We start from the raw sequence: 11265 nt of genomic DNA, 5'->3' as shown, positions 1-11265 counted from the left end.
TGAGGTATACATTTTCATTTCTCGGGACTTTTGTCAGCTGCTACTTCAGGTGGGAACGGCAGCGTATTTGGTTGTGTCGTTAACTGTTCATGCTTTAGCTCCACTTTAGCCACAGCTAGTGTTTGCTGATTAATATTGGACATTCAGATCATAAAGCTTGGGCACATGAAATACATAGTCACACTTACTGACCCAACAATATGCACATTTGTTGAAAGCAGCTCCATCCTTGCCAGCTGCAACGGTAAGATATATTTTAATAATCACACTCATTATTATTATTAATATTAATCAGATTGTCCTATATGCGCTTTTTTTCTTACTGGGTTTCAATTCTGTATAACTTTGAATGCAAAGCTTGTTTAGTTTCAAAATATGTGGTCCACCACTCTGACGAACAAGTTTAATATACAGAACATCTTTGACAGTTTTATATTTTTTTTATTATTTCAGACCCTAATGCGTAAACATGCATTTGCATCTCATTTTGACCTTGCACTATTAAGCTGATCAAGCACAGTGTGTAAAATCTGCTTAAATAGCTTGTATAGATAAATATAGTGCTGTGGAGAGGAAAAATGCCTATTCATTCACTAATAAAACATTTTAAATGACTTTTCATATCAGGGTGGTAGATCAAAACCTTAACATAAAAACGATGTTTTTTTTTTTTAAATCTCCAGACATTCCTGGACATGGTGGCTGAATGAATCCCTCAGATATTAGTCAACGCTCTCCGTCCTTCGCTCTGCTGACAGCTGCTTGCCAGAGTCCAGATGAATGCCAAAGGTATGATTTGCCTCTTCTTTATTGAGATTGTCTCACACTCCCATCTTGCCTCATCCATCCTCAGGAGAATCCTAATGCACTGATACCAAAGGGGAATAATTTTTTTTCTTCACAATCTACTTAGCAATGATTTATTGATTGTGGCTTCCACCCTCATAGAGAATTACCTATCCTTTTTGGGAAATCAGATTTTCACACCTTTCATGAGTGTGTATGTGGCACAGGCCTCAAGAGACAGTGTGAGGGGAAACTGACTTTGAGGAGCAGTGGTGTGTGAATCTCTGTGGTGTCACTCCTCTACTGCCAGTGGTATGCCCAGTGAATGGACCTGTGATTCTCTGCCCGTCTCTGTCTATAGCTTTGCATTATTTATTTGCTGATAAACAGTGTTCAAGCCTGATTTCAATATGTTTTCATTCCCTTTCAAACCTTTAAAGCACATGGTTTGCTTACTCCCAAATCATAAGCATGCAGGAGTCCCACTGAGGTATAACCATTTCATAAAAAAAGGAAAATAATAAAAACAACCCTTGCCCTCATAGGAGGAGTCAGATTAGTGTGCTGAAAGCTTTGATGCTCTAGAATGTCAGCTCAGTGGATCGATCCAGCCGAAAAAACACACACACACACACCTGACCAATCAGAGGCATCTATCTGTTGTGGACCTGCTGGGCACCATGGTTTACAAGCTTCAAAGAGCTCCTTTTAATACACTGCTTTGATAGCCCTCAGCCTTTACTGACCCACCGACCATCCACTGGGGAGCATTTTAGCTTTAGTGGAGTAAACTGTAAACTGTTGATCATATTAATGAGTATGAAAAAAAAATGCCTAAAATCTCCACTTCTTTATTATATTGCTATTGCAAGACAGATTATACAGAGGAAGCAGATTATGTAGAAATTTTACAGAAAAAAACAGTAGAAGCCTACTGCATTTTTCATGAGTAAATCATAAAAAACATTATACTTTTGAATCCATAATGTAGTTTTGGTAAAATTATTGCTATTGCCCACAAAGATAGATTATTTTGTGGAAAAAGTGAACAGTTAAGTTAATAGCCCTAAGGGGGAGACAAATCATCATCTACCATTTCTCATTAGATACAGTATGAATGCCGTAGGATATTGCTTTGGTTTCCCCTTTGCAACAGAGAAAAACAATAGATACAGATGTGAAACATGAAGGCTTGTTTGTTTTTCTTTTTGTCCGTTAAGTCACAAATTAACACAAGAAATTAATGTTCAGTTTGAGGTTCTTCATTTATCTTAGTTATGAAGGTCAAACCTCAGAATGCTGATGAAAATTTAAGACACCAGTTAGCCTTCATTGTGGCTTTTGTTCCAGTTTTGTCTGGAATAGTGAAACAAATTAATGACATAAAAGAAACTTATTTTATTTCTCTTCTTTTTCACTGCTAATGTTATTGTAGCAGAAATCAGAAAAATGTTTTGCCCACAATATAATGTTCAGAAGAAGATATTAACTGTAAGAGAGCAATCTAACACATGACGTGGGTCTTTTGGATTGACTATAATTCTCTTTATTCAAGTTTTAGCATTTAGCATTGAAGATGAGCAGCTCCCACAATGCAATTTGTACAAGGCAGAGAAGTATCTGAGGAAGTGCCAGTACAATATCTGCATGGAAAGGCCAATCATGCTGCTGTGGAAGAGAGTAATCTACCTAGAAAAATGTGCATGGACTTCAGCGATATTCTCTTGAAAAACAGCATAGCAATGAAAAAAAAGAAGAACCACGGGACATTCAAACCATTTTTATTAGTCAAAAGCAGGAAGATACATAGTATTTTGTTACATACCGTGTTTTTTAAGAAAAAATTTACCTGCCGCAACCGAAGACTAGTTGACTGACCTCTTTAAGATGTTATCTGTCCCACTTGCCAACACGATGGTTTACAAATTCCAGGCGTAAGCACACAGAGATGGGGGATGCTGTGTATAGCTCCGTCTAGTGGTGTGTGGGTGCATTATGTCCGAAGATGTGATAGTACATAGTGTGGATAGAATAATAGAATATAAATTTTTAATTTAAGTAACTATTGTTTCAATGTTTATTCTGTATGCTCACACATAGCAAATGGGTTATATCATATCATCATATCACCGTTAAACCCACTTTTTGGGCCAATCTTACTACAGATTCTTGCATATTCAAACTGTATTATGACAGTAAGTTGGGTATAAATTATATTTATCCCTGTTCATTATTCAATTAATCAGAAGCATCTTAAGTGTTGAGTGTGCTAATCACAGGCTGAAATCCCTCACGCTCGCATTTGGGCAGCACGGGTGAGACCACTAGCTATTACCATGGATATCTGATGACGCTTGGGATTCTCTACAAACCACTGAATCTCTAGCCACTGGGTTTGTTTTTTGAACGGCCCGGGGGGGTCAAGTGCTTTTTCTTGTTTCTCAAACCTGTTCCCTGGGAGCTGTAACCAGACTAAGTGAATTTAGAAGAAGCAACACCCCCCCCTCCGAAAAAAAAAAAAAAGAAAGAAATGCACATGCGGCGTACATTCACACATTCAAGAACTCACAACATTGGCTTAATCATGCAGCCGAGGTTTACTTTAAAAAATGAAGCTAATCCGTTACACAGCCTCTGCTTACAGTCAGTAATCTAATTTCTTATGGGAATTTTTAAAATATCCTGTTTTTTTTTTACAGATTTTTTTAGAATAAGATTACAGTTATCCCATTAAGTGTGATTACATTACTCTGAGTTTAAATTAATAAACACGCCCAATTTGGTGACATGATTGTAAGCACGCAAAGCAAGCTGTTTTGAAATGAAGTAATTAACAGCTGCGTAAGAGGGTGAGAGATGTGTTGCTCCCTTATCCTGGAGCCTCAGAGGCCAGGGGAAGATTAGAGCTCTGATCTCATTCCCAGCACTTGTTTGGAGTCTGTCAGGAAGAGAAATGCCAGCATTACAGAGGTACCGCCACACTCCTGATATGATGAAATAAGGAGAAAAGGGGAAAGGGGAAAAGATGGAGGGATGGACAGAAAGGACCCTGCCCTTCTCTGAAGTGTCAGTACCTTGTTTATTCTATTTTTCATCATAGCTGCTGGGGCAAAGATTCCCATTTTTCCTTTATTTTTTTCCCTCACCTCCTAACAAAAACCACTGCTCACATTTTTTATAGGTCTTGCAAACTCTCATGCCCCAGTGAAAATTACATTGTGAAACGGTAGAAATTTCAGGGCTGCCTGTGCTCTCCGCTGTCCCTCTGAGCTTTCAAACAGTCAACAGACTGTGAAGAATAAATAATAAAAAACTATTGATTATTTTGATGACTGCAAGATTCAATTAGGTATTAATTTTGCCCTCCAGTGGACCTATCAAGCAACTCAAAGGAGAGGAGGTAGGAGGTGGGGGTGGACCCAAATGCATGCAGAGTGTGGCCAGGCTCAGACAGAGGGGAAAATGTGTTTACCTCGGCGGGCAGAGAGGTGCATTGATGCGCAGTGTCCCACATTTAAGTGCCTCACAAATGAAGCCCTGATGACTAGTGACATTGTTACCAGGGATATGAATATTGACCAGCTGGCTCACATTTTTAACGACAGCTTAAGCTATTTCTATTGATTAACATTTTCATAGATTATCATGTGTCATATCAAAGCGGGCTGATTCCCATGATGAGCAAATTAAAAAGCCCCCTCCAGGCAGAAACTTATCGACCACCCAGAAGGGGAGGGGGGCGTGTCAATGGATCGGATGGATGCAATGGCAAGATAAGATTAACCCCCCTTTTTCCTTTCTGTGCCTATATGTACTGGTCACCTGTCCTTTGCTGGGACATATTTAGGTTGGTTTCTAAATAACGTAGAGGGTTGTAGTCCTGGTGCTGTTTGTCTGTCTCAGAGCCTGAGGTGGGGTGAGCATTGTCTGAGGAGCTCTCCAGTCAGAAGACACAAGGGGGAAGAGACAGAGAGTGAAGAGTAGAAAGAGAGAGAGAGAGAGAGAGGGAGGAGGTGACATCTCCAGGGCTTGTCTTAGGGAGCAAACTCAGGCGTCTACCTGTGGTGGCCATTCAGATACAAGAAGGTTGAGAAAGCGGCTTCTGGTTCAGTAAAAAGCATGCACTAGCTGGTGTCTGTGCTGTGGCGGTTTGTTTTAGCTGCACTTTCACTGACTGCAACATTTGGACATTCTGAAATCTCTCTTTTTTTCTCACTGTTTGTCTGGAGCTTTGTTAGGTAAGAGGTTGTTTTTTTTTACAGCTTTTAAGAAACTTTCTGATCAGTATTTGGAAAAGTCAAAGCAATAACTGTTACTTGTGTTCGAGTGTTGGACCTCAATAGAGATAAAATGTAGTATTCAATTTATAAAATGCTTTGTCTAACTTTTTTCCTCTTTGCATTTCCCAACTGAGGTTCTCAATTTTACTTTGCTCAATTGAGTCTGTTTCAAGATGTTCCAATAGATTAAACATGTAGATGCTATTTAATACAGGTTTCAAAGTGCAGGCAAAAAAAATGAAAATATCGCTTCTTTAAGGCCTTAAGTTCAAGTTGCCTCACTCTCTGCTGCAAGATGTCATCTTTGATTTAATTTTGTATCCCCAACCATGTGAAAATTGATTGAAATCCCTCATATATATTTTTGCTCATATCTTCTTTATTAGTTGTAGAATTAGATTTATTTCATTTATTTGTTGCCCCACAACCCAGAACCTCTTTGTAGAGTGCTGTCAGCTTAGTGTTTGCTGAAGATGAGGCACTTGTCATGTTGTAATGAGCCCTTGGAGATGGATGTATCACCGTTTTAGGACTACAGGGTATAATGGTAAAGCCACGCGATCCGTAACAGTTCTTCACCAGGCATCAGCCAGCAGTATCAGCGGGGTAGCACCAGCCTCAGATAAAAGCGAGAGCTGGAGAGGGAGGGAGCAGTAGAGAGAGGGAGAGTGATGAGTGAGCGATAGAAAGGAGAAGCTGGTAGAGAGAGAGAGAGTGAGAAGAGACATAGAGAAAGAGCCAGTGAGGGTGAGACGCTGAAGTCGACCTAACCAGGGGTGTTTTTCTCTTTTTTTTCTCCTCCCTGTTTCCCACCTGGGCTCACAGCTCCCCAGGATCCGATGATTACAGGGCAGCTGAGCAAACCGCTGCTCTCCCTGCGCAGCAACATGAGCGCGGCAGAACTCCGGGCGGATGACAAAGCGGCCACCCCAGACAGCGAGCTGAATGACGAGCCCCTGCTCCTGCCCTCCGAGGCCACAGACAGAGAGGGCACTCCCAACAAGCTGTACGGTAAGTCGGTTTACACTGCCTGTCCATTCCCCTTCAGAAAGCTGCTGGATGAGGTCTGGTTTAAGCAGTGGTGAGCTGAAACCTGAAGGATTCCCGTAGTGGGACAGGTGTCAGCAGTGTCAGACAACAAACTAAGTTCAAAGGCAATGAGCAAGTCAGCATTTGGCCTTCTTATTACTTACCTATGTTAGTAGAAACTATTATATCTTATTTTTTGTGTTTGACGCACCTTCAATCTTGCTATTTTTGAGTAGCAGGTCTTATTTGTCTGTGTCAGGAAACTGAATACAGGAATGTTGCCTATGGAGACACTGTGCATATTTATTATACTGTCTTATATGCTACTACTTAATACATTTTCGTGGGTCATGGTGATGCCTCCTAATTACTCAGGACTTTGCTTTTTATAAAGCCTTAAAAAAAAAAAAAAAAAAAAAGTGTAAGTGACCTTTAAGAGTAAAATTTTACCTTTACCTTTCAAGATATTTTACCTGGAAACCTTGAACCTGAAAACAAATGTGGTGTATAATAATGCGCACGTCTAAATATGTATATGGAGAAAATAGTAATGTAATTATCATCGAAATATTGATGGACAAAAATATGAAGATACATTATAACAAGTGAATTTAAAACCCCAAAAAAAATTTTTTTACGTTTTTAGTAATTATATTAACCATGAGACAAAATATAATTTTGTTGTATATTACTGCAGAGGTTTCTTCTTTATGCTGTTTATGCTGTTATTTTCAATCTTTTGGTTTCTTCAGTTGCAAATGAGCTGCAAAATTAGCCAATTTCCAAATTAGCATGCCTAGTTATTTTTGTAGTTATCTCATTAACCCAGTGTTTACACTCTATTTTAGTTTTTTCTGAATAAGCTTTTTTTTCTCATTTTTGTTTAGTTTGGGTTTGTTTTTTGTTTTTTTCTTATGAGCTTGTTTCAGTTATGGACTAATTCAATCACAGTACCTCATTTTGAATCAATAAGCATCATGATATAAATTACCGTCTAACAAATTTTGTACTTATTTGCTCCAGTGGGAAAAGTAAAGTAGCCCTAAAGCTCCTGTAGCCCCTCACTGTCATTAGAGAGTTTTTTTAAAATCATTAAAATCTGAAATAATTACAAACTGCATATTTCTGTCAAATAATATGATATTGTTCTGGGACTGCAAGGTTATTTGTTGTCATAGTGATTTCAACTTGAATTTATATAATTAATTTTAAGTAAACCATGTGCTCCCAGTCGAAGTATTTATCGTCCCCGTAGCAAATTATTTCTTTGTTTTTTTTACTTTATTTTTATTTGCCTGGTTTCAGTAGAAGGCTCCTTAAACAGACCAGTCCAAATATTCAGCAAATCATATTTGATGGGCTTCTTATGAAGAGCTGATTAACATTTTTATAGTTTTACTTTTTGTCAGGCCTTATTATTATTTTAATATTGTTCATTTTTTAGGTGGATACAAGGTGTGAAGTACCAAATAATTTGCACTGTCTTTAGATGTTGCTTTTGAATATATATGTAAACTACTGTCTCTTCATATTGGGATTGTTTCCATTTTTGAAAGTTAAACTGTGTGTATGATTGTGAATATGCTTGCATTTGTGTATTTGTGTGTAAAAGATTTTGGCATGTAATTTATTTACAGCTGGTTATGAATTTATGCTGCTTCAACCTAATTTTTGTGATTTTTGATGACAGATGTTAATGGAATATCAGTATTTCTGAATCTCTATCTGACCGCCTCGCTGTGTGTGGCATGCATGCATGTGCGTGTGTGCCTGTGTGCCTGCGTGCGTGCGTGCGTGCCTGCATGCGTGTCTCAGTGGCTGCAAGTATAGTTAAGTGCCAGTGGAATAAGCTTTTCAAACATTTGTGAACAAAATAAAATCAGAATTTGGGGGAAGGTTAGCCAAATACTACTCTCAAACCTGATCAGCAAGAGTTCAGCTGTCTTTTGAATGTTTATTTCAAGAATAGCCTGAGGCTAGAGGCATCTAAACAAGTACCGGGTACTGCAGGATTTGTCTCAAAAGCGTTGCAATTTGGTTTAATAAGCATCAAGTCTCTCTCTCTTTCTCTCTGTCTGATCATTCTCTGTCGGCTACTCTGCTGCTTCTCACTCGCTACTTTTTGCTTCTCTTTTTCACTTGTGCACGTTGTTATGTTATGCTAAATGGAGCTTTTTTGTGCTTCTATATATGCTAAATGTTTTCCTCTTTATTTATATTTGAAACTATTTTCGTCCTACATAATCTTTGCCATTGCCATAAACACAAAAATTGGGGCGCTTAAATATGATGCAGATCTCTGAAACCATAAGATAAAGATTTTTATGTCGACTTGTTTTAGCTGATGGCTTAGCGATGCACTACATGTGACAGGTTGGAGCTGTTCGAGAGTAACTTTTGAATTTTGGGGGCGGGAGTTGGTTCCTCTTTGGCTGGTAGCACAGCCCAAAGCATCCGGTTTGGTTTGGGAGCTGTTACCCACGTGACCTGTTGAAGAGAGAGGCAGGGACAGGTGAAAAGTCATGGCACAGTTGTGTCTCGGAGAGAGAGGAAAAAAGTAAGAGGAAGAAAGAGTAAGTGAGAGAGGGTGGAGTGGGGGGAGAGTCAGCAGAATTTTGTACAGTTCCTTGAAATTTCATTTTGACTTAGTCAAAAATTAGGACTGTAGTAACAGTTCTATTTTGTTTTATATTTAGTTGAAGTTTGATTTAACACCTTATGTCTCATCTGCAGTTGGTTGAATCAGGTGTATGAAGCCTCTCCAAAACTAACTGAGGTGTATGTGGCCTTGAAGATTAAAGGCTACTTGGCTTTAATTCCTGAAAAATTCCTGAAAAGCGAGCCTATACATTTCAATACTAAAAGCAGAAAGGCTTATAAAGGTATCTAACCCTCTGAATGCCGAGATAATTCACAAAAACAAACACTTTTGGTTTGTTTGAGCGATTTACAACAGTTGAATTTAACATATTTGAGTCACATTGGCCTGCATTTGTGCTTGTGAACTGAGTGAACTTTTAAGGTTGTAATATAATTGTTTGCAGTTGTCAGCATTCTTTTATCAAGATGAATGCCAATGATATGAAAATTATCCCGAACTAAGCCTTAAACCAGGCCTTACCTTTTTCTGTGATTTTCTTTATGTGGCTCTACACAGTGCAAAAGGCACAATATTAAGATTTGTCCCCTTCACTTGCACTGAGGCGGAGAATAGGAGATGAGGCTTTACTTAGGATTCCACGGTTTTAGCAGAGTAAAAAATATGAACGCTTTGTTCTGTTTTATGTCTTTTATTGAGCAAAATCTCTTTGAAAAATGCTCTAATTTGATGATTGACGGATCACATACATAAAACAGCATACTACTAATGCTTAATACTAATACTAATAGTTAATAGTTTCAAGGAAACGCAAATAAGGTTCACACTTATTCGCTCTCCTAAACATGTGTATTCATATTACAGCTATTTGAAAGTCTTCTCAATCTTGATAGTTCCTCCTCTGCCGAGTTTAACTTACAGCAAAAGGTCATAGATTTCCTGAACAGATAGTATATTGGTGTGTCGTATCTTTTGCCACTGGGGATGTTTTGGACAACAGGTCTAAGAAATGTGCCTTAGCATCTGTTTTGGCAGCTTACAACTACATTAAGATATTAGACGAGGAATATTTTATAGTTTTAAATCATCCTGGCAGATGTTTTCTCTCACTTTTTTATGTCGATATCACTGCAACTTTTAGCACTACATGTGCTATGCACCTTCATATTTAATGAACCTAAAACTTTGTAGTCATACAGAGATGATGCATGTTTTTAGCTGTTTTAATACTTTGTACAAGTTTGTGCGAGCATGAGAGGAGTTGGTGGGAGGCAATGACAGTAGCGGTCATGTTTGTCTACAGTAAATTGTCCACCTTCTACACCCACCACATGCCTACTGCAGTGGTGAAAGGGTCGTTCTCCTCCTAAAAGCTTGCCTGTGCAAATAGTCTTCCACTTCAGCTAACAGGGGCTACAAGGCACCACAAACATCCTGCCGCCTTGTATTTATTCCAAGTAGAGGTGGACATTAGGTGGGAAAGCTGTGGTTAGTAAGGCAAGCAATTTTTTTTTTCTCCCTCCAACGGACAAGATGGTGTTGGAAGCATACAGTTTCTGTCTTCTCTTCTCAAGCAAATCTCCCCCTTTCAGACATCAACAGACAAGATAATAAGACACTCAGCGCACAATTCCGTATTATATTCAGCAACCAAAGGCTCATCTCTTGTCAGTTTGCATTTACTCTTCCAAGGATGTGACGCTTCTATCATCATGCTGTCAAAGAGAGCCAGGCTGGAACGACAGGAGCACTCATTTCATACACTTACTGTCTACATGAAATGGTCTGCACTTATACGGATCCTGCCAAAATGGTGGAACATTTTCACAAAGGTCACCTAGAGACCCCCCCGTCCCCAAAAGACCAAAATGAATCTTTCATTGATTCCCAGTGTTGATGGTCATCCACAGCAAAAAGTCCACCTTGAATGCCATGTCTGCTGTTATGTTCTGCCAGGCTTTTATTTTTTTCAGGCTTATTAGGCTTTGTTTACTAACAAATTGTACACTGAATTTGTTGAATTAATTTAATCTGCATTCACCCATTCAGAACAGCTTTTAAGAAGAGGGCCTATTTTGGAGGCTTCCCTCATCAGAAAAGATGCAGTATAATTCCATACGTGTAACTTGGAACAGATTTTCCAATGCAAACATCACATAAACCATCATGCATTTTGAAATTAACACGTTGTTTTCTAATTTAATTTATTTACGTCTTCATAGTTATACTAAAAGTGGTCAAATTGAGTCTACTAAAATCTGCTCACATCAGTTTGCATGATATTCATTTCGAAAATTCCATTAATGGAGGCAAAGCAGAGAACATAAAAAATAGAGCTTGGTTTGAAAAAATAAAAATACTAATGTACAGTTGTGACACTTCAGCGCCTGTGAAACTTTGAAGAAATATCTTGGACGTGTTTCTTTCTCTTTGTTAAGTTTTGAGGTTAAAAATTTTCGGATTAGCATCAGCCTTCCAAAATTGACTTTTGACTTTGATCACTTTGTTTAATTTCAAAGTTTTTTCCTTTCTTCTTGGTGTGAAATATTAAAAATAAAACTTCACTGTATA

At 38.5% G+C, this 11265-nt stretch overlaps 1 protein-coding gene across 1 annotated transcript in view; it reads left to right on the top strand.

The window, feature by feature from the left end:
* The first annotated feature begins 5890 nt into the window (after positions 1 to 5890).
* pou6f2 (POU class 6 homeobox 2) overlaps positions 5891 to 11265 on the top strand; it is a 60645-nt gene continuing 55270 nt past the window's right edge. The window contains exon 1 of the mRNA XM_029529525.1: positions 5891 to 6077. Coding sequence (XP_029385385.1) covers positions 5906 to 6077 — 172 coding nt within the window. The 5' untranslated portion in view covers positions 5891 to 5905. The remainder of the gene's footprint in view (positions 6078 to 11265) is intronic.

This window comes from Echeneis naucrates, chromosome 20, assembly GCF_900963305.1.
Source record: "Echeneis naucrates chromosome 20, fEcheNa1.1, whole genome shotgun sequence".
Classification (NCBI taxonomy): domain Eukaryota; kingdom Metazoa; phylum Chordata; class Actinopteri; order Carangiformes; family Echeneidae; genus Echeneis; species Echeneis naucrates.
This window is presented reverse-complemented; position numbering and strand designations above follow the sequence as displayed.